This window comes from Papaver somniferum, chromosome 6 (genome assembly GCF_003573695.1).
Source record: "Papaver somniferum cultivar HN1 chromosome 6, ASM357369v1, whole genome shotgun sequence".
Taxonomy (NCBI): Eukaryota; Viridiplantae; Streptophyta; class Magnoliopsida; order Ranunculales; family Papaveraceae; genus Papaver; species Papaver somniferum.
Window position 1 is genome coordinate 142,294,874 of NC_039363.1, and position 25,756 is coordinate 142,320,629.

The 25,756-nt window shown below is 36.8% G+C and overlaps 2 protein-coding genes across 6 annotated transcripts; one reads left to right on the forward strand and one right to left on the reverse strand.

Annotated features, from left to right (window-relative positions):
- Positions 1–6,936: 6,936 nt before the first annotated feature.
- LOC113289597 (protein NLP4-like) lies at positions 6,937–12,762 on the forward strand. Of its 4 annotated transcripts, none has more exons than XM_026538904.1 (5): positions 6,937–7,532; positions 8,010–9,116; positions 9,810–9,869; positions 9,958–10,948; positions 11,081–12,762. In XM_026538904.1, exons 2-5 carry the CDS (start codon positions 8,193–8,195, stop codon positions 11,998–12,000), a joined length of 2,895 nt encoding a protein of 964 aa, XP_026394689.1. In that variant the 5' UTR covers positions 6,937–7,532; positions 8,010–8,192; the 3' UTR covers positions 12,001–12,762. The 4 variants fall into 4 exon arrangements, with proteins under 4 accessions (XP_026394689.1, XP_026394690.1, XP_026394691.1 ...); XM_026538905.1 differs by having other exon boundaries at positions 8,058–9,116; XM_026538906.1 differs by having other exon boundaries at positions 8,177–9,116.
- A 104-nt stretch (positions 12,763–12,866) lies between these two features.
- LOC113289596 (NPC intracellular cholesterol transporter 1-like) lies at positions 12,867–25,468 on the reverse strand. Of its 2 annotated transcripts, none has more exons than XM_026538900.1 (38): positions 25,274–25,468; positions 24,739–24,812; positions 24,536–24,632; positions 24,171–24,278; positions 23,476–23,592; positions 23,219–23,369; positions 22,545–22,792; positions 22,227–22,415; positions 21,550–21,626; positions 21,348–21,465; positions 21,088–21,171; positions 20,787–20,993; positions 20,505–20,606; positions 20,338–20,406; positions 20,136–20,231; positions 19,961–20,068; positions 19,242–19,355; positions 18,845–18,928; positions 18,517–18,645; positions 17,505–17,703; positions 17,247–17,390; positions 17,114–17,157; positions 16,907–16,990; positions 16,542–16,610; positions 16,351–16,427; positions 15,989–16,058; positions 15,720–15,869; positions 15,554–15,619; positions 15,314–15,458; positions 15,162–15,226; positions 14,989–15,054; positions 14,477–14,570; positions 14,300–14,336; positions 14,151–14,208; positions 13,904–14,014; positions 13,708–13,775; positions 13,478–13,613; positions 12,867–13,224 (listed from the first exon to the last, which is right to left on the reverse strand). In XM_026538900.1, the coding sequence occupies exons 1-38, from the start codon at positions 25,328–25,330 to the stop codon at positions 13,144–13,146; spliced, it is 3,993 nt and encodes a 1,330-aa protein (XP_026394685.1). In that variant the 5' UTR covers positions 25,331–25,468; the 3' UTR covers positions 12,867–13,143. The 2 variants fall into 2 exon arrangements, with proteins under 2 accessions (XP_026394685.1, XP_026394686.1); XM_026538901.1 differs by having other exon boundaries at positions 20,787–20,882; positions 25,274–25,467.
- Positions 25,469–25,756: the final 288 nt, after the last annotated feature.

Sequence of the window (25,756 nt, forward strand, 5' to 3'; positions counted from 1 at the left end):
CATACATAATCACAATAGCATTTAAACGATTATGTCGATGTCTTATATACAAAGTTTAATGGTTAAGCAATAAACCTCGTATTGTATTCCTTAATACTATGTCTATCTAGATTTTCATACACAGCTTCGCAGTTTCGTTTTCAATGTGCACGACTTGAAAGATACGTTAGGGAATGAAACAGTTCAAGTCAAATATTACTAACCTCAAGAGGAAGGGTGATTGTTGTCATTGTAGCTCCATACTTCTTCACATCTTCAAGTCTTCATGTAATACTTGTAAGTCTCAAATCCTAATACTTTCAAGCTAACCTATACGAAGTTGACTCTAGTAAATAATCAAGCGACTCTTTAAATGAGTTTTGATTCACTAAAATATGACAACCAAACTTGACATACCAACGCTTGGTGGGTTCAACCGAGCAATGCTCTAACGTTTTCCTTTTAACTTGCCGGAAAACTTTATTCCTCTATCTGAATCGGAGCATGAGTCATTTCGGTTTGCTAACTCAGAAACTTTCCGTGTCATCGCTGAATCGAGATCGTCATAATCGGGTCTTCAAAACGGGTCTGGACTCTTACAGGATATAACTAATCCGGTTCATCAGTCTGGATTTAACTCTCCTTTTCCTGTGAGAAGAAGACTTTCTTTTTATAGTTTTGAAAATTCTAAGGATTCCTTTGAATCCTCAATTTCTCAATTGCCTTCATCACCCAAAAACTCTGATATTGGCTCATCAACCAATCATGAGGAGCTTTTCTGCATTGCATCAAATCTTCAAACCCCCTTAGCTCAGCCTAAATATGATTTCAAAATCTCAATTTCGAATTTTTTATCTTCCTCCTCTTCTAAAAATCTCGGCTCGGTTCCTTCAATTGACGGGGAATCTTTGCCTTTTGATCAATATGGGTACAACATTTTTGAAAACAAAGCCCAGTCAAGTTCATATCAACCAATTCCTTTCCCTGACTTAACCTCTTCAAAGAAACAGGAGGAGACACATGTATTCTTCATTAACTCCAACTCTATACTTAAATTCTTTAAATTCAGCTCAATAACTTAGTTCTACGTAGTTTTACCTTTACAGTTGCAAACTTTAAACCATACTTAAGACCCTGTATTTATCATAGTTTGGACTATCTTAGAATATAGTGCATTCTCCCTTATTAATCTTATCCTTACAATGAAAATTCTAGCTTGGAATGTTCAAGGTTGTAGGAACCCTTTTACCCAAACCCACCTGAATAAGCTAATTAATACAGAAAAACCAGAAATCATTTTCCTTTCTGAAACTAAGAATCAAAGACAATATGTCAAATCTCTAGTCTCCAAATTTCCTAACTATCATATAGTGGATCCAGTAGGCACAACTGGAGGTCTGGCCATAACTTGGATAGATGGATTTTACTTTGAAATAGTTCAGTGGAGTATCAACATGATTAATATTAGGGTGGGTCAGGATCCTGTAACAAAAGTTTTTGACAAATCCTTTTGACAAAACTTAGTATCCGTCAGATTCTATATATCTAACGGTCCAAATAGTCTATGATGTGGCAATATAACTAACTTAGTTACTTGTTTGGCCTAGATTAACTAAGTTACGTATAAATCAAAATTCTTATTTTACTAGAAATCAAAAATCCTACTTGATCAAAATTGGTTGGAAATCAAAATCATACTCTCGCCATTAATCATAGCGTTTGATTATTAATTAAATCCTAATTATAAAGATGTATGTTCTTTGTCTTTTTCTGTTTTGCCATGCAAGAATCAAAACCATGTATGTGTTAGAGAATCAATGAATCCCGTTTGAGACCATCAAAATAATCTTTGGTTATATCTCTATCATTATGTATCTTTTCCATGAGAACATCTTCGACTTGATTTTCAAAGACCCTATTTTAGAACCAGCAATGGATGACGGATCAATACATCGTTGTGTAACTTAAACAGGGATGAAGAGAAAATCTCCCGTACTTGATATTGCTTTCTTACAATTTTTCTATGCAACCAAACAAGTCATAGGGTTAGTTCCACAGCCACGTCATGGATTATTTGGACCGTTAGATGTATAAAATATGACGGATACGGTGTTTTGTCGAAAGGGTTTGTCAAAACCCTTTGTTACAGGATACCGACCCTAGTAAACTCTGCTTTTGACACCAATCCTTGGGCATTAACATACTTCTATGGTAGCCCTTATCCCTCTAATATGAACATAGCTTGGGATTTTTTTGGAGGAAATCAGTTCACAAATAAATAGAAGACATATGCCATGGATAGTTTTAGGTGATTTCAACATGATCTTTAACCAAGCTGAAAAATTAGGAGGACTACCTTTCAATGAAAATAACAGTGATTATTTACAGCAACATCTTAGAAAGAGCTGGTATTTACGATTTGGGATACTCTGGTAATGACTTCACTAGGGACAACCATAGAGAAGGTATACAAAACATTCAATAAACGATAAATAGAGCAGTAATAAATGTTATTTGGCATTCTCAGTTCCCCAATGCTTCTCTTAGACACCTAGTGGCCATAGGATCAAATCACTGTCATATTTTACTTCATACTGACAACATAGAGACTTAATCAGAATGGATTTTCAAATTCTATGATACCTGGATAAAGGAAAACTCTTGTATTCAGGTGATTAAAGAAACCTGGAAAGATAATACTACTGAGGATGTCTTCCAAACCTTAGTTAAGAATCTGTCCACATTAGGTATCAATTTGTTGGAATGGAAGAGAAATATTTTTGGTTTGCCCTCTAAGAAAATCAAAAACCTTCTTAGAGAAATAAAGAGACTAAAGGCAAGCAGAATCACTGGGTACCAACAGAAAAAATTAAAGGAAAAATTGATAGAACTAGAAATTCTCGACGACACTCAAGAAGCCATAGCGAAGCAACAATCTAGAGATAATATTATCGAATTAGGAGAAAGAAATACTAAGTACTTTCATACAATCACTTTGATAAGAAGAAAATGGAACAATATAAAAAGTATGTTAAATACTCAAACTGTAGCCACTAGAAATAGACAGGAAATTAGTTCTATCCTTACAGGTTATTTCCAAACTCTCTTTAAGGAACCTCCGTCTGATCAACCCTATGATGGTCTCTTATTTAAGTACATAATACTAGTTCTCTCCACACAGGACAATAACAGTATATTAATACCACCATCTAAGGAAGAAATCTATTTAGTGCTGAAGAATATGAAACCTAATAAATCTCCAGGACCTGATGGTTACCCTGTCAGTTTTTTCTTGCACAATTAGGACGTAGTAGGTTCACAAGTCACTTTAACAGGTCAAAACTTTTTCTTGGATAAAATCTTGAATCCTGAACTGAACAAGACACACATATTCTTAATTCCTAAAGTTAAAAAACCTAAGGACCCTAGCTAATTTAGGCCAATAGGACTATGTAATACAGTTTGTAAAGTTATTGCACAAATTCTGGCCAATAGGATTAAACCCTTTTTGGAGAAGATAATATCTCCATTTCAGTCAACATTTCTTTCTTCTAGACAAATATCTAAAAATATTATAGTTGCCCAAGAAATTATCCATTCCTTCAAAAATAAGAAAGCCAGAACTGGTTGTTTAGGCATTAAAATAGACATGTCTAAGGTCTTTGATAGAGTCAAGTGGAAGTTCCTCATGTTTGCTTTGAACTCTTTTGGTTTTAGTAAGGATGTTTGTTTGTTAATAGAACAATGTATTTCAACCACAACCATTTCTGTCCTTTTGAATGGATCCCCTGGAGAAGCATTTAATCCTTCTAGAGGGCTGAGACAAGGTGACCCTTTATCCCCTTACCTGTTCATAATATGAATGGAAATATTCTCTAGACTCCTTCTTCAGCAAGAGAATAAAAATATTCTTCATGGAGTTAAAATAACACCGAAAAGTGAACCAATCTCTCATCTTTTTTTTTTCCAGATGATTGCCTCCTTTTTGTTAAAGCTGATCTTGTAGAATGTAGGAACCTACTTGACACTATTGAAATTTTTAGTAAAGCCTCTGGTCAGTTAATTAATTTTGATAAGTCAGGGGTTTTCTTTGGAAGGAAAGTAGACCATAAACATCAAAGAATGATGTCTAAATTGCTAAAAACTAAGCATATAAGTCTTAAGGATCCATATTCAGGAGCCCATTTATTCATGGATATATCCAAAATTAAGACTTTTGCCCCAATTATGGAAAGAATGGAATCCAAATCCAAAGGTTTGAAATGTCTAGTGCTCTCACAACCTAGTAGATCAATCCTAAATAGAGCAGTTTTATCTAGTATCCCCTCCTATCAGATGGGATGTTTTATACTACCCAAAAAGATAACCAACAAAATTAATGCCATTCAGAGGGATTTTTTGGAGGGAAAAAGAAACATGGAAAAAAGGTTTCTATCCTAAGGCCTGGCCAAATATTTGTAAACCAATCCAAAAAGGAGGGTTAGGTTTCAAAAAGGCTCGTAAATACAACCTTGCATTGCATACTAAATTAGCATGGAGACTAGATAAAGAACATGATGCTCTTTGAGTCAAAACTATGGGCTCTAGATATTTCAGAAACAAGCATCCCTTGAGAGCTAAAGCAAAATCAAATGGTTCCTGGACCTGGAACTGTATCAGTCAAGGGCTAGAACTCATTTATAAATATAACATTTGGGAAGTAGGAAATGGGAATGATATTAGTATATGGAATGACAAATGAATACCTGAGCTATCTGAAACCCTATAACATCTTAGAAATTCACAGAATAAACACCTTGTACTGGTTTCTGACTTGATTGACACTGAAACTAATTCTTGGAACTCAGACATCATCCACTCAAACTTCCCTATTAGTATAGCCTCTAAAATCCAGAAGATTTATCTTTTCAAAGATAGGAATCATGCACTGAAGAAAGATCAACTTAGATGGACATTAACCAAGTCAGGAGACTACACAGTCAAATCCTTGTATGATAAACTGAATGAAACTAATGTTGATATAGTTAGCTTAGACTTACCTGAGAACTTTTGGACTGCCCTATGGAAGATAGATACATCCCAAAGAATCAAGCTTTTTATATGGAAATGTCTTCAAAATGCCTTATCTACTAACTCTAAGCTTTATGGAAAGGTCAAAGAAGTAGAACCTTACCGTACTATGTGTAGAACTGAAATAGAAACCACAAAACATATTTTATTGCATTTTCCTTATGCTAAAGAGGTTTGGAACTCAGCTCCAAATTCCATCTCTCTGAATATAGATCCTTCCTGGTCCTTACTGGATATTTGCAAAGAATGGATTACTAACCCCAAGAAACAAATTTCCTTAGAATTAATGCTCACTAAAATGTGGTTCACTTGGAATGAAAGGTGTGATAGAGTCTTTGAGAACAAAATAACTCCTTCTAATGTCTTAGCTCTGGAAATTCATGGATATATTGCTTTATGGTCAAAAAAGAATAAGACATGGGACAAGCCCAAGAAGCACAACAGGAAAACCTCATCACAAACTTGGCAGACTCCCCTAAAAGATACACTGAAAATTAATGTGGATTTAACTTGGATTTCTAACACTTTACCATCTAGTCATGCTATAATTTTAAGAGATGATGCAGGTAACACAGGAGGAGGGAAAGCAGGGCAGGCAACAACACCAGACCCATAAGAAGCGGAAGCTCTAGGAGTGCTGCAAGCTGCTATTTGGGCGAAAGAGAAGAATTTAGAGAACTTTAGTATAGAAAGGGACTGTGAAAGCTTGTTCAACTATCTTCAAGGCAAAACATCTGATATTTCTTGGCGGTCTAAAACTTTTCTAGAAGAAGCCAATAGATTGGTAAACTTATGTAACAACTTTTTAGGATTTTATTTTGTTTCTAGATTAGGAAACAATGCGTCAGATATTCTAGCAAAATCTGCTCGAACCTTGACAACAACTGTTGTGTGGGAGAACCTACCCCTATTTGTATCCAACAACAATTCTCAGTAGATAGATCTAATATATGAACATCCGATTGTGAATGGATATTAGATAGCTCTACTTCCTCTGTTCCTCGTACTCTTTCGGGGCTTTAGTTTGTGCAATGAAATATAAACTTATTGTAATCTATGACTGAGCACAAAGCACCATTAAAGAGTAATAAACTCCCAAAGCCTCCTCCCCGGTCGTTATCAAGTCTTAAGTTTTACTTTCTGCTTAGCTCAGCCGAGGATAAACAAATGTTTTATTAGCAGTATAGAAAAAGGAAGGAACCCAAGTTTACTTTCTACCTTCTCTAGAAAACGACTACTTCTCTTCTTGCCAAAAGAATAAAAAGACACTGACATTTTCTTAAAGTAATAATCCATTTAGCCCTTGATTAATATCATCACACCATCTACCACATATCAGCTCACCAGTCACATAATTAATGGGACCAAAAACTGTGGTTACAGCACCAAAATCAGCAAATCTGTGGAGATTAATGGCCCTTTTTGGACCAAAAACAGAATTAACTTGTATAATTTGTTTTTGGTCATATATAGATACAGTCTTCTGATAGACCACCAAGATTCCGTTTCTTGACCTCATCAAATCTGTCATTCTGCTAAAAAAATTTCTATTTTTATCACAGAGGTAGGATTAAAGGCAACTTGTCAAATGATTTCATCATCTCTTGCCCCCACACTCACCTGAGGTTTATTAGTACTCTGGTACAATCATTTGTTGAATCAGAACCGTCTGATCAGGTGATAAATCATCTGAATCAGATAGCTTGTGTTTTAGTCCATAGATGATGAAGAGATTCGTAGGCCCAATGAAATATTCAGTGACTTGGGTTCCCGGCACGTGTCGTTGCGAGTTTGGCCAATAGGGAAAGAAGTGGGGGAGAGATCGAAGAATCTCGCTAGGACAAACCAACCCACCATTAAATACTTGAATAAATATGCTTCTTCTTTCTTTGCATAGTGGTATGGAATCTTAACTTGTAAGAAAAAACACACACACATACATACCCTTTTTCCCTCCTGCATCAAATTCTCTTTCTTTCTCTCTTTCATTAACTTGTTGCTGCTGCTTCAAAGGAGGTGAATTTCAATTCTGTTTCTGGGTTTTCAGCCAGAAAGACAAGAGAAAAGGAAAAAAAGAGCAGCAGCAGTTCAAGTGGTGTTTCGGTAGTGGTATTGAGTTTAGTTCAGTTGACTTTATTACTGTTTTGTCAGGGGAAGAACAGAGAGTTAAGAGATTGTGGGTTTTCTAGTGGAGGAAACAACAATATCTACTACTTTTTAGTTATCATTGAAAGCTGAAATTTATAGAATTCTCTCTTTAGTTGAGTTAATGAGACAAAGAAGAAGATAATAAGTGGGGGAGAAAGTATATGTGTGGAGGAGGAAGGTAGTTAATGGGAAAGAGATATAGAGAGGACAAATAGACTTTAAAAGATATAAAGACTATGAAATCTTTGCTGTTTGTGTGGTGGTGTTTCTACATCTGAGACAGATGAAAATCAGACATACCCATCTTTGATTGATTCAAGATTTTCTATCACAAAGTGAGTGATCACCTTTTCTCCTCCCCCTCTCTTTCATTTCTGCTTATTCAGTTCTTAAACTGTTTGAGTTCTGGTCCATGTGGGAAATGACTTACAGAATATGATGATCTCTTTATGGGTTTTCTTTCCTTTTGCTTGCTTTACAAAAGAACAAGAAAAAAGATAACTTTTTTTCAACCATTCTTTCTTTCACTTTAATTTTGCATATTGGTTTGTGTTTCTTCAGATCCTTAATTTTCATGGGAAATCTCACAACTTAAGTTTTTAGATTTTTGTATAGTGATTCAAACATATATTGAGCTGCTTAGGTAGATTTGTGATGAAAAAGAAAAAAACAAAGTAGAAGAAGGAATTAGTGTTGTTTTTATAGAATATGTGATGAAGACACCATGTTGTTGTTGTTACTTGTTATTTCATCAAGGGGTTTGGAGAGGTTTGTATTAGGTTTTCCCTTCTAAAATAATTTTGTGATTGCAGTTCGTCTCTCTCAAAAGATTTTTGTTGACGATGTTTCAACTCGGACAGATTGGACTACTCAAGACTGGGGAAAGGAATCCATATTGGAAGTTCTTGTTTTTGTTTTACATTTTTTATGTTCTCTTTGGATCCTAATTGGAGTGGACTAATTGTGATGGGTTTTGAAGACAAAACCCACATATAATGGATGATGGCAGATTTCCGCAGGATACCATGTCTGCTGCACTCTCCTCCGATCCCTCTGTCGATTTTGATCTCATGGAGGCACTCTTGTCAGGAGGTTGCTGGTTAGAGACTACTGAAGGATCAGCAGCAGATTTTTTACAACCATCTTCCTCAAATTTCTACAATTCCTCATATTTTTTAGCACCTCCAACTAGTACTTCAGAGAGTTTGAATCCAAATTACCGTCAAAGCAACAACCAAGAAGAGACTGATGGATCAATTCTCCCATCAAGAAACTCTATTTCCCTTGCACCACAATCTGACACCTCTTTCACAGTTCGGTATCCAAATCAGAACACATTTCGGTCGTCAGAGTTTTCGGGCCAATCAGACGGTTATCCGGCCGAAGGAAGCTCTCAGCTGAGCAGAAGGTGGTGGGATGGACCAGTCCCTCACTCGGGTACCTTAGCTTCAGTGAAAGATAGGCTGAATTCTGCACTTGCATACTTAAAGAATTCGCTAAGAGAGGGAGATGTTCTTATTCAGATATGGGTTCCTGTAAAGAGAGGAGATAGACAGTTCCTTGTTACCGAGGACCAACCATTTACTACTCTTGATTCCAACTGCCAAAATCTTGAAAGTTATAGAAAAATCTCTATGAGGTTTGAGTTCCCTGCTGATGAGAATTCAAAAGAATCAGTCGGGTTGCCCGGACGAGTTTTCTTGGAGAAGGTTCCTGAGTGGACTCCTAATGTTCAATTATTCAGCATTGACGAGTACCCTAGAATTGGTCACGCTCAACAGCATCATGTTCATGGGACTGTTGCCCTTCCGATTTTTGAGCGAGGCAGTAGAGCTTGCTTGGGTGTTGTTGAGGTTGTCATGACCACGCAAAAGATCAATTTTGCTTCAGAGCTTGATACGGTTTGCAGGGCTCTAGAGGTTTGTTTCCTATTCTTTGGGCAAATCTGTTTTTTGTTTTTACTTTTTGTGGACCATTATGATTTTAGTGGTTACAATAATCTAGTTGTGAGTCTTATGGCTTGGGAAGATGCATAGGAATCACCGAACCGATTTTTGGTGCCTGCACTTTTTTTTTTTTTTTTTGAAAAGGAGAAATTTTATTTAAAGGCTCGAATTGTCAAGGGTTACATAGTATGGGAATGCTACATTCCCAGTCTTTACAATCGGGTAACTCACCATTAGCATAACTAATTCCCAATTATAAGCATTAACTTCTGACCATCTTGTTCGATTAGATCTCATCTCCTTGATATCGTGGATATTCCTGCGATTTTTGGTGCCTGCTCTTAGTCAGTACAAAGTGGAGCACATCCAATTTACAGTTGGACATTATCCTCTAGTAACAACTCCATAGTTTCATCTCTGGAAATACTTTCTCAAAATTCGTTCTTTTAAAACTGAGGTTATGCTTTACTTCTTCATCGACCACAGATACCATTGTTTTGATTTCCATTTTAAAAACAATGTTGAGTACAAATTTACAAACAGGTACTGTTTTGTTTGCCTTTTCTCCAAATGTTTCTCTGACCAAAATTATTACATAAGAAAATCGGATCAAGCTTTTCTTTTTCTAGTCTTTTTTTCCGGATAAATTGTTTTCCATCTATGCAGGCTGTTAATCTGAGGGGTTCTAAAGTTGAAAGTCCCCCAGGACCTCCTCCCATTGTAAAGGTACACAATTTTGTGATTGTAAGAAACAAATTTATCTATTCTGAAATTTGTTCTTTAAATTACGAGTGGTATCCCTTTTCTTTCACAGGACTCCAGACTTCCCTACCACGCCATTCTGCCAGAGATTCTGGAGGTCTTGAAGGCCGTCTGTAAAACACATCGATTGCCTTTAGCTCAGACGTGGGTCCCATGCACTGTACAAGCCAAGGAAGGATGCCGGCACTCCGATGAGAATTATGCTCATTGTGTCTCGACGGTGGATAATGCTTGCTGTGTTGCTGATACAAGGATCACTGGGTTTCACGAGGCTTGTTCTGACCATCACCTCTTTAGAGGCCAAGGTGTTGCTGGAAGAGCATTTACAACAAACCAACCTTGCTTTTCCAATGACATAACCACCTACAGCAAGAAAGACTACCCTCTATCTCACTATGCCAAGATGTTTCAGTTACAAGCTGCTGTAGCAATTCGTCTCCGAAGCATCTACACTGGCAAGGTTGACTATGTTCTTGAATTTTTCTTACCTGTGGATTGCCGTGACTCTGAAGAGCAGAAGACGATGCTCAGTTCCTTGTCCATCATTATACAACAGGTTTGTCGAACCTTAAGAGTTGTTTCAGATAAGGAGCTAGAGGAAGAATCTAGTGAGGTAGTTCTCCCTTCAGATGAGGGACTGAAAAGAGAAGAAAGAACGAACCTAGGACCCACTACTTCAAAAGGATCTTCAGAGGAAGAGTCTTCTTGGATCAGTCATATGATGGAGGCTCAGCGTAAGGGTAAAGGTGTTCAGAAACAGGAGCCAACAGAAGGGTTTAAAGTAACAACTCACTGGAATAGCTCTGAGACGGTATTCCCACAGGGGCAAACATTTGGAGACTTAAAGCAACACAGGCAAGATTCAGGGCCGAAAGATACTGCTGAGAGTGGTGGAGATTCTTCCTTCGCTGAGCAGCGTAGGTTTTCAAGTGTGGGTAAAACAGGAGAAAAGAGACGGACAAAAATGGAGAAAACTATCAGCTTGCAAGTTCTCCGACAATACTTCGCTGGGAGCCTGAAAGATGCAGCAAAAAGTATAGGTGGTAAGTCACATATTTACAAGATTTAGAATGTTAAATCTTTCTTAGATCTTCTATACTAGACTCTCAAACATTCTCCTTATCTTAATTTAGTCTAGTTTAGTAACACAAGTCCTTTTGCTTGGATGTTTTCAGTGTGCCCGACAACCCTGAAGAGGATTTGCAGGCAACATGGGATAACCCGGTGGCCTTCTCGGAAGATCAAGAAAGTGGGACACTCTCTAAGGAAACTTCAGGTTGTAATTGACTCTGTTCAAGGAGCTGAAGGTGCTTTCCAAATCGGGTCTATTTATGCGAATTTTCCGGATTTGACCTCTCCAAATTTATCCGGAACTAGCCCATTTTCAACCCCGAAGCCGAATGATCGATTGAACCCGTCAAAAATACAACCCGAAGGTGCACCCAGTCCTCCAGCTGCATCTAAATCACCTTCATCTTCATGCAGTCAGAGCTCCAGTTCAAGCCTCTCTTCTTCCAGCGGGAAACAGCAAAATTCTGTTATTGGTAGTCTTGCAAGTATTGAAGATGCTTCAATGGCAGAAACCCTTGGTGGTGATAGTTGCACTCTGAAAAGAGCACGCAGTGAAGCTGGGTTGTACTCTGCAGGAGAGTTGCACACCACAGCTCAAGAGGATCCGGGGTTGTTTGGGAGATCCCAAAGCCAAAAATGCCTCGGCACTGAGCATCTCATTCTTGATGATTGTTTACCTCCTTTGCCAAGTAGTCATAATCGTGGTGCATCTCGTGATACTAAGGGTGGCCTTAGAATGAAAGTCACTTACGGAGAAGAGAAAGTGCGGTTCAGCTTGCAACCCTACTGGGGTTACAGAGATCTGCAACAAGAGATTGCAAAGCGGTTTCATATAGAGGATATGAGTAGAGTTGATCTTAAGTACTTAGACGATGACTCTGAGTGGGTTCTATTAACATGTGATGCTGATCTTGAGGAGTGTATGGATATCTATAAATCATCTCATACACAGACGATAAAGCTCTCTGTTCACCACTCTTCTCATCCGAATCTTGGAAGTTCCTTCGGTAGTAATGCTCCATAATTTACTGCAGCAGAATGAATCACCTTTGTAACTCTTTTAGCTGAGTTTTTAGAGTGTCAGTTGAAAATGTACATGTAATAGTTACTGCTTCTACGTCTTCATGTTGGGGAAAATAAAGACTGAGAGAATCCATGGTTGGATATTACGCACTCTGGCGGAATTAAGAAACTCCAACAACAGAATGGGAGTTGGGGGTTCCTGATAGCCAGACTCTGAACATTATGCAGAGGGAATGGAGAAGCAGTGTTTCAGGAATGAGATGGGCATTTGGCAGGGAAATTGTAAATGCGTAATTCTTAAGGTCTCGCCGTAGAATCAGGTACCCTTTTGAAGGCGGGATTACAGAAGAAAACCATAGTAGGACGTCTGCGGATGGAAGAATGGATGACATAGAAATTGAAACAAAATTACTACAGCAACAACAAAACAATTTGAAAGTCTTTGTTTCGGAGGCTGATGGTGTTCAGAAAGAACATACAGGAGTTACGGGTTTCGATTGTCGTCGACCCTGATTTGGAGGTACAAATTTGTGGTTATATTACTGCGACTGTAATTTGTATTGTTGAATCTTTTTCTGTTTATATTATTAGGGGCGGAGAAATGATATTGTACAAACAGCAAATATTTGAAGGGTTGGAACGACTTGAAAACAAGGCTCTCCTTTTTAATTTACCGTGACATCTTGTTCAATTTCTATCCCAATGTGAAAAAACTATGGTTGTTCTTTAACACTGAGCAAGTAAAACTGTAAAATTGACACAATTTGTTTTGTTGAAGTGGACTTCAACACTATAAAATTTCGATGTTATTTTATTAACCTGAAGTTCATTTTCTGTTTTTGCTCAATTGATATAGATAATGAAGGCTACACATAAAATCTGGATTCAATAATTGGGAGTTTCTGACCCCTTGAAATTTACAACTATTCTTTACAACTTGAAGCATGTCAAATCAGTGAGGAAAACGGAGCTAATTGGGAAACTTTCACCAGATGCAAACTAAATACATTTGATTAAAATATGCACTTCGATCACATAAAGAGGATAAAAATCTAAAGCGTACTAGCAATCTAAAATTATACATGGGTGCGTGAGATAATAAATTACACATTTCCACCGCTAGTATGTTGCATCAGCTGATCTACTACGCTGATGTTGATGTCTCTTCTGCTGGAGTCTTCTCGATCTTGTATTTTAATGGTGGACCACATATGCTGAGTAGCACCTGCCAAAATACATAAAACAGTTTACTATAATACTCACCACACACTATTTACTATCGGAATAATAATATTCTTTTATTTCAAGATTCCTAGGTTGAATAAGGTACTGGGGGTAAGATCTACCATCCACTGAAATTTCCCGAGTAAATGTCATAATCACTAACTCTATTATGTAAGAATTCTTTTCTGGATAGGTAAACCAGAAAGTCTACAGATAATAAGATAGACAAGTAAAGGAAGTCGAATTTGACTTACTGGTAGAAAGACGAGGCCGTGCAAAAACCCAATAAGAACCAACGCTAAGTACATTTGGAAGTAATAAACAACAAAAACTTCTGATTTTGAAAAGTATAAGACTATCACTCCAACAAGCTTCGTAAGTGTGATTCCACTGAACAAAAAGAAAATGGTAATTGTTAGGCACGTCATTACCAGCTAATTCAAAATGGATTCAAAGGTATTTGGTGAATAAACAGGTGATTAACCTGAAGACAGAAGCTCCCATAGTACCAAGAGCCTCCTTGGCTCGTTGCGCTCTATCCCCATTGCTTACCTGTGCAAAGAGAGCACTAGTTGATGAGAATGGTTTTGGTTGCCAAAAAGAGGGTTTTGACTGAGAACATGATGTCAAATGATAAGGCTATTAGATTTGAAAGAAAAAAGTATTGGGGTAATGCTAACCGAGAAAGCATGTGTTATGTGCACGCAGAACTCAACAGCAATCCCTATTGCCATTACAAGGTTTACTACCGAGATTGCATTGAGTTGGATGTTCAGAATCGCCATAACACCCTGCGGAGAGTTCCATCTTGTTAGTTAAATGAAAGTGTGTAGCTTGAGAAAAGATTTAAAAAAAAAAAAAGAAACAAGCAAAATAGAATATGAAAGACAACCAATCCAAGATACATTCCTAGACCAAAATACCCACCATGAGATCGACGACAATCATTGCCAAGACGAGTAAAATGATGGCTGAACCCCATACACTGTAACCAGGAATGCACATGAATCATTAAGTAAATAAGTATGAAACTAGGAAATATAAATCAAATCAGAAACATAAAAAAGAGTATGGACCTTCCAGTGATAATCAGGCACACAACGAACACAGCAGCTGTGAAAGAAGAAAATTATCAGACTTAGGAAGGACCAAGAAAGTGCAGTAGATTGACGGTTTCAAAATGCAAAAACAGTTGTTCATATGGAGTAAACACTGAAAGGAACACATAAAAGGAGATTTCTAAGAATGCTAACCTAGAGCAATAGCAATGTTGATCAAAGCTGTTCTCCAGATGTCAAGGTATTGTTCAAAGAAAATATAAAACATAGCATATGGAAACATTTCGATCTGCACGAAAAATGTGAAGTCAGTGTCCAGTAGGGATGTAACAGAAAACGGAAATCAAATAGAAGCAGCACGAAGAAAAAACAGTATGATTCCCATCAACAAATTAGTTGTTTACAAAAATGCGCATTTCTCAATATAAAGAAGCATTCCATTATTGAAATGGACAAAATCAAAGAGAAGGAAAAATGGACCAGCGATTTCCTAGTCATACACACTTGTATACACTGTAGAATGAAAATATACTAGGCGTAACCTGTGCAAACAGCGAAACACTGTCGAAACCTCACCCCCGGGGTAACTATTACACTCACTTAATTTCATCTTGACGTTCAAAACTCACCCATTAGGATTGACGGCAAACTGCTCTATTTATTAAATAGATAAAGCTGTATAACAGAATGTATGATTCAAGACTTACATTCAGTGATTTAGAAACTCTTGAACTGAACTCTCGTGCAGCTCGCAGTGAATTTACAAAGTCACTCTGCAACAAAGTCCATGCAGATAGAATTATGTTGGGCCCACGTAATTGTGTAAAAGCCATTAACGGTATGGTCCTTTATCTAAACAGAAGTAGTCTTGCAGTCTTACTTGTTTATTAAGTGGTGTGTGATATGTGCGGAACTCCGACGCTTGAATAACACCACTTTCATAACCTAATAGAAGGAATTTGATCAGTCAAGAATTCATATTGAACAGTAAAATATTTAAATTCTCCACACAAAGATATACAGTGAACTGACCATTAAGATAAACGCTGTTAGTGTAAGCCCCATGGCCCCCCTTAGAACAATCAGCAGAGGGTAGCGAGCTGAGGAACCATGGGAGTTTCTCCTTAAACTGTGCTGTCGTTGGGCGATCATTATGCAAATCTAAGTGACGGAAGCACTGAGAAATATATAGAACAGTATATGTTACTTTTGAAGTTACGTACTACGATAATAGAATAACTTGAGATTTCTGAAGACTACGAAAGACATTACCGTGGTACAATCTTTGCATACGGCACTCAGCCCACAAAAACCATCAGGGTCGTCACAGCAGGGTCGCTGCAGATGTAGATGTATTTGTTATGATAAAATTTATATGGATGCAACTCAGGCCTAAAATTATCTGGAACTTTTTTTACAAAGTATAAAAATCCCTAACCTGATCATCCGGGGGACAGTAAGTCCCATTTGTGAACTTACGACAGCAACCAAAAGCTTCTGGAGACATCCATATTAAAAAATCATCAAGCCATGAAGCTGCCGGCTTAGCTATGAAGCTTGATTCTGGTACTATTGATGCTCTTGATATCTGCAAATGAAACAAAAGAAATTTAGCTAAAAAAACCGCTCATGAAGACATGAACAACATGTGGAAGAACCTGAATCTTTTTGACTAATGTGAACATTAATGCCTAAGCTACCACTTACCTCATTAAGCAGAGAGTTGGAATTACATTGACTGATTGAGCATAGCTGGTTTGTCTGGTCAGATTTTGAGCTGGCATAGCAAATAAAAAAGAAAGTACAGTGAAAAACAAACAAAGATGAGTCAAAAGATTTTACTAGAGAGACACCTAAACCAAGGGAGAAAATGTTGATATCTTGTAAAAGATACAGTAAAATGCATAAAAATGTGAAGTTACTACCGCAAATTCGTGTATTTTATATGTCCTACCTGCATCCCCAATCCTCATTGTACTTTTAAAAAAATGATTTTACTTTTTCCATAGAGAATACAGATATAAAGTATTTAGCGCTGGCACAGAATACATCAATGTTGGAGAAGATACCTATAGTTGTAGTTCTTCACGACAAAATATAATGGAGGGCCTACTCTAAGATACTCAGTAACATTATCGAAATATCCCTGCAACAAATGACAATATTAAGTCTAAGAAGAACCGAAAGAATTAGTGATAAGAAAAAAGCTTATGTGACTGATACATAAAAATTAACTGCGGAAAACTATCTGACAACTAACCTGAAGATATGAGTCCCTAGGAAGAACAACCTTTTGGTCCAAACCACGTTCAATTCTTGTGCATAGTGCCTACAAGGTTGAAAAAGATGATAGTAAATTTAGTAAACGCGCTATATAACATGAGTAAACAAGAAATCCACATCATACAATGCAAAGGAACAAAGACACAGGAAGAACATACAGCTAGCAGAACTAGTAAAGAAACCCTATTCTCATCAGTTATTCCAAGAAATGTTTTTCACGGAGAACTAAATAGCATTAACTGACTCCTTTTACATTTATAGCTTATGTACCGACTTAAAACTTAAAAGTGATATGAAATAGTCTTTCTCATGAGAAAGGGAAAAAGAGAAGCTGCAGCTTACTATGCTTGCAAGAGCAAATCCAACGAAGACAGCAACTACAGCAATTTTAACTCCCCAAAGGCTAAGAATCGGTGCATGAATTTCCTACAAAGGAAAAAATAAATTTAGGAACAGGAAAAAAATTATCAAAAAGAAATTTGACTATTTTTGCCATAAACAGTCTATGTAAACCCAACCACTAACAAAATCATCAACTCCTGAGCATACCTTCATGTAGCGAGTCAGCAATCCAGGTTGTCTTGGACCAGTGCCTATATTTTCTTGAAAGTGCCCTCAATCAAAGATCATTTCAAAAGGGGGAAATAATACATGATTTCGAGGTAAAGCTCCAAGGAAGTACCTTGATTAGAGTCATCATCCGAAGAATAAACTTTGATGCAAGGGAAACAGTCAACCCTTTTAGCTTCAGCGCGCCGAAAGTCAAAAACTATCAAGGCAACAAATGCAGTAACTTGCAGAAGGAAATCCAACAGAACGGCCAATGCTGGAGAAACAAAAAACGAAACAGATTGCGCCGTATCAGCTGAGGAATGTAATTTGGAAATATAATACGAAAGATAAAATGGAAGTTTAAATGCAAACAGTTCATATCCTTGACCTGCAAACATGGAGAAAACACGACAAGCCGGCATAGATATGAAACTTCCGACTGCAAATGCCAGAACTTCAGAGATACTAGCCAGTGTTATAGATGGTCCAACTTCAACAAGTGCATTACTTATTCGTTCTTCTAAAGGCATATCTAGTGGCTGCCTTTTCACAGCATGTACCAGAATACACATATTATCCACTCCTACCTGATATTGAAAATGTAAATACAGTAAACACCAAGTGCCAATTATGCGACACAGGAAAAACTAAGCCATCAAATAAATAACTCTGGCTAAAGAGAAAGTAACCATAGAAGAAAATATGTTAATCTATAAACACTGTTATCCCATGTCAAAAAAGCACATGTTCTATAAGTTCGCAAATTCGGTAGAGAAGACAGCAAAGAGCATCAATATGGCGCATAGCATAACGGCATAAGTCATTACCATCTTGAAGAAAATGTCGATGGAATTCTTTACACAGAATTAAAGTGAGATTCCATATTTCTTAGTTGGTTCATAAAAACATTTAGATATCCATGCCGTGTAGTAAAGTTGTGGATACGAAGCACTATAAGAACCTGTATCTCTACTGGACTCCGAAATATACCAAACAAGCTTGAGATTCACGAATGTTATAGAGAGAAAAAAAAACAGTGCCACAACTCTTTTTACTAATCTTAATGAAAAACTGAACTCCGAGAAAAGAAGAGCTGAGATTAATACGAAGAAAACAAATCACTCTTCAAAAGTACATGGAAAAGTTCACTAACCACAGCATACATCCTAATCCCATAGTAAGATTTCGGTAACCATTTAGTGAGACAAAACAGTTGATATAGTCAACCATGTAAGACTCTTAGAATTTGAATTCAAAATTTCAAGTGCTCATAGTCCTCAAACAATGGAGATTCAAAATATCACCAGAAATATTAGTAGGTGAATCACAACAATTCTTAAGCAACATAAAAAGCAGAAACAGTTCAAGTTAATCCTGCTTCTAAAGTAAAAGAACCTTACTGCTAAAACGAGGAAAGGGATAACTTCCATAATGATTAGCGTAGACTTTACTCCAATGGCACTGAAAAATCCAATAGATCCAAGAACCGAAAGCATGACCACCACCACTCCTGATAGACCAAGCAATACCTGGAAACCAACCCGTTAAATCAACATTATATGCGTAAGTCATAAGGTCGAAGTACGACAATTAAAGCCAAAGGAGATACTGCATTTCTAGCTGTAGAGGCCTGCTGTAGCTAAAAGAGAAGGAAGCGTAAAATTACACAGACAATTTCATCAGGTAACGACTCATAAGACAATGAAGATTTTAAACAGCAATACAAACCTTTGAAGCAATGAAAAAAGAAGATAGACGAGGTGTATCTCCCAAAGTCATTGATATGTAAGCGAACATCACAATGTAGCTAATCTGAGTTCACGTTAAAAGAGAATGAAACAGTTAAATAGAACCTTCAACAACATCTAAACAATAGTCACCAATAAACGAAAAAATGGAGCCATGAAAGAACTGATTAGTGGTTCCTTAACCCTTGGAGGTTGGTATACTGAATACAAGTCCACCATCATGGGACAGACAGATTAAAATGATGCAGGGAATAGGCGAGATAGTTAGGTTCACACAACTGTGAAAAATTATATCATTTCTTTCAAGAATAATACAGTAAGCATGTTTTTCTTAGAAATATACTGAATATGGAAGAAATCCTCTTCTATAAACTCACCAAAATGGTTATGACATCCGCAGTACTTTCTCTTTTCAGCTCTTCTTCAATAGAACTTTCTGATGAAAAGGAAAGTGTAAGATTTTTAGCCTGGACCATTGGTAGTAACTCTTCCTGTCAAAAATAAATAAATAAAAAATAGATCAAAATCTGTAAACATGTAGGTGAAACGAATTGAGTTAAAACTGTAACAGGGATGGAATGTGTAACTAGTATTGTAAACCAAACTATATAAAGAGTCATGGTGAAGCGAGATATGGTGAATTTATCTGCCCCAATAACGCTAACCAAATTCCATCGCTCTCACCTGCCAGCCTGCAAATTCCAGCATTCCTAAATTATGGGAGGAATGTCTTCCCCTGACTATCTCAATAGTCTTTGTGCTCTCCCAGCTAAGTAAAATTCTAGACTCAAAGTTAGGTCGTAAAACAATATCCATCACACTATTAAATAAAAAAATACCCCTTCAGCACTTGCATCTATCCAAGTGGCTAAGGTAATACACCCAGCATACACTATCATGTTGTATGAAGGAGATTTTTATAAAACATTGTACAGCATGACCCCATGATTTAGAAGTCTAGTAAGTACAGAAAAAGACTAATTCTCAGTAAACCTGGTGCCTTGTAAATGGAGAAACCACTGAAACTATAAGCAGATAAGCTAATAACCAACTCCATAGACAGAAAAAGATGGTCAGGCAATAACATTAAGCTGACCTTCACTAAGCGAATAAAAGCCTTTTCCCAAGCCACTGCTTTCCCATTACCACCACCTGCTTGATCAACCTTGTTTACCACCGGATATGTTGTCACAAATGCTGAAGCCTGTCACGAATTATCACAAGGTATTAGTACTGAACCATCTGACTTCAACGAGAGTAAAAGGCTTTACCTCTGTATATTTTTTCCCCGAAAACCCTCCTAATGCTGTGCTAGGATCAAGGGGCCCCTGAAATGCACTCAGGCAATTCTGCACAGAGCTAAATTGCTGAAGGTGGAAACATACAGTACATGTTAGGGGCACTCTAAAATCAAAGACAGAAATGATAAGTATGGATTTGTAGGCTCGAAAATAGAAATAAACTAAATTTTACCTGAAAGCAATACTTAGCATGGTCAAGCCCTCCATAGTCATCAAATTTGTCACTGTCCATCTGATAATACTGTACAAGGATACAATAGATGAAATATTGAGAATGGTACCGTACGAAACTCTTACCGAAAGTCCTAGAAGAAACATACTTCAGATAAAGGTAAGTACCTGCAGGACACTTTGGGTTGCACAATCTGCACCAATTGGCTTCATGCAAATGTCAGTTAAAGATACCATGGATCCAGAATAGTTTGCACGGATGTCATCAACCTGCAATATTGAAATAAAGATAATACTCACATCCTTGCTATTTACAAAGAATTGATACAATTGACTAATGCAGATCGCAAAACATTGAAAGCTTTTATTTAACCAACTGCGGTCTTTGGTTCACAATTTGTTACATGCTTTGCATATAAGATTCTGTAAATAACACCAACAACAGATTACCTTCTTCTGTACTTCAAACAGTAATTGAAAATTTTCTTCTGTCACAATACTAGGTGCCTTCCCGTTCTTAGAAACTGGAACAGTTGCTAATATAAGCTGTGAAAAAAATATAGATAGATGATCACGCAGTTTTCTCCTTCTGAAATCTTGATAGAGTGAAAATGAAGCATCGAACTGACAATTACAGACCATGGAGCCACGTTTTTCCTAAAATATGATATAGTGTGATAAAATCTGAACATACACATTATCAGAGAAACATAGAGATAAACACTAGAAAGACAAACATAAGATGCAACACCTGTTCAATTCTGTAGAAGGGGGCCAAGTGGGTGTCAAAAAATTGTTTCTCCTCTGCAGCCCTACTTCCAGGCCCAACCCATAGCTGAAACAATTGGAAAAAAATGAGCACAGCATTAGAGTTGGAAAGTTTGCTACGGAATGGCAAACAATTTAGGAAGGGTGATACTTGCTATGAAAATCATAACAACACGTGGAGCACAGCATTTGGGGTTCGTACTGAAGTACAAAAAGGATAAGCTACAAACATCAGTGTAATACCTTTTCAGGGCGTGTCTCCACCTTAAAACGGAGAAGACCTAAGCAAAGAAGAAGAACAACACCCAAAGAAGAGCACAGCACTAGAGTTGGGTTTGTAGCAACCCATCTTCCATATCTCCTGAAATTATATAGGTACCAAGGGAGAAATGAGAATATAAGCCAACACATTAAAGCCACAACAAATCACATCGGAAGCAATTACCTGTAAAAAGTGCACATGTAACCTTGGATAACAGAAAGCTGAACCGCCTTGTTCACCGGAGGATGTTCTTCAGGCATCTGATAAACATCAGAGATGCGTAATTAGGTATTTAGACTCTAGGATACACGTAACGTACTCAACAGCAAGTCCATAACAACATTTACAGCATAATTCAACTATTCAAGAAGACCAGCGCCTGACATTACTAAATCATGCAAAAACCTCGACCACCTCCAGTATACTTGTCAGAAAATCTCAGATTAACTATAACATGCTAACCATCGTCTCTCTTGAGGTGCCTAGATAAATTCTAAAAGTATCACCTGTCAGAATATATTCTTTCCTATATATTCTTGGGATGAAATGGAGTACTTCACAATTGTGCTAGGAAAGAATATGATAAATTTTTGTTGCCAGTAGAAGGAGGTTAGCAGTTAATTTTACGGATATCCTTATATTCGAACTTATCCAAAGGAGGTTTTCCGGTTCATTGCATATCATTGATAAATATATAAATTACTCCTCAAATAAAAATAAATAAATAACATCTTAGGTGCAAAAGCCATGGAAATAACAGCCAGGTACAAGAAAATAACTTCTGAGTGATTAATGGTCAGGTGATGAAATAGCATAAGTGCTAGAAAAGTTGACGTTGACGTTGACTACTGAGAATGTACCTGTACAGGATGAACAACATTTTTCTGCTTGTTAATAGAATTATTTACTCCTTCGTCCATAACATTCAACAATGGCTTCAATCTAGATGCAGCACTCTTTGTTTCCTTCTTATGAAACAATCCCCATCCGAAAAATGTTGACACTAAAACAATATAAAGAATCGCCAAGGAAAAATCAAGGCACTGAACCTGCAGCCATTAATAAGTAATCACAATCTTAAATCACGTCTAAAATATGCAGTCTAACAAAACAACAACCTAAGGAAAAAAGAAAAAAATAATGTAGCATTCTTATTTAATTTACTCGAATGTTCTTACCTTTAGGGATCCAAGTCTTATTGAGCAAGAACGCTTCTTGTGTGGACTAGGGGGTGCTGAACTAGAGCATGAGGGAGAAGCAGGGCAATCACCACAAGAACATCCAAGCGAAGTGTCACCGCATGAATAAGTAGTTACATTCATGGGCTTCATTCCTGAAGCCTCGGGAGCAGTTGATCCATAATTTATGGCATAAGGTGAACCAGGCTCTGTACCTTCTGCTTTCCTTCCAATAAATCTAAACCAATCTACAAAAAACAAAAATCATGATTAATAGCACCATCATAGAAAACTATAAAGCAGACATCTATTTCAAATAGAAGCACTTAGTTTTAGAAGAAATTTCATCCATACCAGTTTAAACAAGACATTCAGGAGAAACACAAGAAATCATGTAAAATATCAAAAGCCATGCAAGCAACTACTTTCCTCAAATGAAAACCAGTGCAACTTAATATAGAGCACCTCTCCTATACAAGTTGGGAAAGGAAGAGAAAACTATAGTTTACTGCAGTAATCATAGGGCAAACAGAACAAAGACATATACGCTGATCACGCAGAGAATATTTACCTAGACGTAATCCTTAAAACAAACTTTATTAATTGTTCAAATAATGTAAATCAATATGAAAACAAAAAAGATATTTTGCTGGAAAATCAGATGTTCCCCTCACCCTTAAAATTTTGAGCATTCCCACCAATAAATGATATTGCTCGCGTATTCATCGACCCAAACTTCACTTCCTTGCAGGAGTTAAATAGCTCTTCCCCGAAAGCATCAGTTACATAATAGTCAATTCCATCTACAGTCAAATTGCTACTAACCTAAAAATACAAATGATTAAGATTCCTTTAGGGGGAAAAAAAGTCTCTGAGAAAATAATCCAGACCCAGTAGCTACTAACAACAAATATATACAAAAGCTACTAACCATAGCAGTAGATGTCACATTGATGAATTGGCTCTGATTAGGGGAACATGAAAGCTCACAAAATAAATTTAAGAAGTTCCTTAGACATGCTGGGCAGCTTACAACAAAAGGAATTGCCTGCAAGACAAATACATAATTGTCAGGAAATAATTCGTGTCTAGAAAGAAAATTAAAGTAGGAACCAAATAACAATGCCAAAATGAAAATACATTAACAACTAGATACAAAAGACATTCTTTATGAGTAGGTAATAGTATGATCAATATGCAAATTATTTTATCCATATCAATCAGCATTGGCAAAAGGAAGACGCTTCCCCAAATACTTTAGATGTTATGGCAGCTGGGTGCATCCAACAAATGCAATACGTATGAAACGTAATCATAAAGAAACAAGAGATTGGTGAATGGATAAACATTGACAACCATCTCTTTGTTTTCATTAAGCATGAAAACATGAACCATTTGGCATATATCACCTAAGTTTTGTCTAACCATTTGGAAAACATAGTAAAACATTAGTACCATTGTAGGCTTGAAAAACATCTTCAGCAGAACTGTTCCGGTTATGTTCAAACTGGGAGAATTTTTGTTAACAACATCAAACATAATTTCGAATAAACAAAACCAAGAGTAACTTGCTCCAATATAAGATTTAGCACAAAAAACTTGACAGATTTCACTGAGAATTCTTACTTGCTGAACTTGTGATCGTAGAGTATCAAACTGACGCTCAGTGCAACACACATTGCCACTCAATGTTGGACACAAGCTTTGAATCTTGCTAGAGAGCAGCTCATCTGGCTGCAGCACATATATGATAGTATACAAACATTAGACTTGCTAAAATCGTCATGAAATTTATGTATCCTGATATAGTATCTAGCAAGCTTGAACTCCTGTATCACAGACAAATGTCTTAGACATGAAAAAAAAATCCTGCCTGTTAGTGATACTCAGCACCACGAGTTCACCACGACTGTGTATTATGATTGTTGCAAACAGCCACGCACTAGATAAGTTAAAAATTGAAAATAACAAGGCTTCAGTGTTGCAAATACCTTCACAGCTGGTCTCCCAGTAGGACAGTTCAAAACTTTTCCGTTACGCTCTCCACAGATATCATACATTGCACAATATTCTTCTTTGTGTATTTCCCTGAACATCAAGAAAACAAATCCGTGTGAATAAGCATAAAGAAAAACAAATCATACAGCTTTGGTGTATACAGAAACTAGATTCAAGTTAACCAACTAACTCTTACTTTGATGAATCATTGGATGTCAAAAGTAACCGCGAATCAGACCTCTCACTGCTCACTAATGATATACACATTGCCTGCAATAATCAAACATCAAATCATTAGTAAATACACAATAGACTCTACATCAATACAATCTTCAATTTGAACTATTTTCAACTTAATTTCAACCACAACAATAAGTCTTCAAAATTTCCACGGAACTTTGAACTGCTTAAAATAACCTAGAAATCGGAAGAAAACAAATGAAAAATAATGAACTAAGAATTTTGAAATCGGGGAAAACTGCTCTGCTCAGTGTCATCATGAACTGACTCAAAATTGTCAACCACAACATCGGAGAGTAAAAAGAAGACAAAAATCATGAAAAATCAATAGAAAACGAAAACTGAATTCATAGAAAAATCAATTTCATAACATAAGATACACTATTCGACAACGAAATCAAACTCAAAAGAAAAGAAAAAAAGTTTAAAAAAAAAATCAGTAAAGAGAAAAGTAAAACTAAAATTGAATTAGAGAAACAAGAATCACATACCGGTATTGAACAGATTAAGAAGAACAATCCTAGCATTTTTCTTTGAGAGAGATTCATTTTCACTGACGCGCATCAGAGAGATAACAGAAGAGAGTAGGCCAGAGAAAAAACAGAAGAGAAGAAGGAGAATAGAAATTAGAAAGGACTCTCTCTGAAGAGTAAGCCAAGGAAGAGTAGAGGTGGAGTTCTGAAAAATGAGTAAAAAATTGTGTATTTATACTTTTCTAAACTTTACCGTCAAGCCGTGGGCGACCGTGTCGACTTCCCTGATTGAATTTCTATCTTTTTGGTAAAAGTACGGATACGGCAGTATGGTTGGTTTGTTTTACTTATATACCCTTTGACAGTTGCGTATTGCTAAGTTTTGGGCGCAATGAGTTCGGGATATTGCTTATCGTGTAAGTATAAGCCGGACTTGTGAGGGGGTATTCGTCATTGTATTTGTATTTTTCTAGGGTTTGTTTATTATTTTGTTGTTAGTTT

Coding starts and splice junctions, on each gene's coding strand:
- LOC113289597 (XM_026538904.1), top strand. CDS start 8,193: ATGGATGATGGCAGATTTCCGCAGGATACCATGTCTGCTGCACTCTCC. Junction 9,870..9,957: donor GACCTCCTCCCATTGTAAAG/GTACACAATTTT, acceptor TTTCTTTCACAG/GACTCCAGACTTCCCTACCA. Junction 10,949..11,080: donor TGCAGCAAAAAGTATAGGTG/GTAAGTCACATA, acceptor GGATGTTTTCAG/TGTGCCCGACAACCCTGAAG.
- LOC113289596 (XM_026538900.1), bottom strand. CDS start 25,330: ATGAATCTCTCTCAAAGAAAAATGCTAGGATTGTTCTTCTTAATCTGT. Junction 24,633..24,738: donor ACATCCAATGATTCATCAAA/GTAAGAGTTAGT, acceptor CTTGATGTTCAG/GGAAATACACAAAGAAGAAT. Junction 20,994..21,087: donor CCTTCTACAGAATTGAACAG/GTGTTGCATCTT, acceptor ATCATATTTTAG/GAAAAACGTGGCTCCATGGT.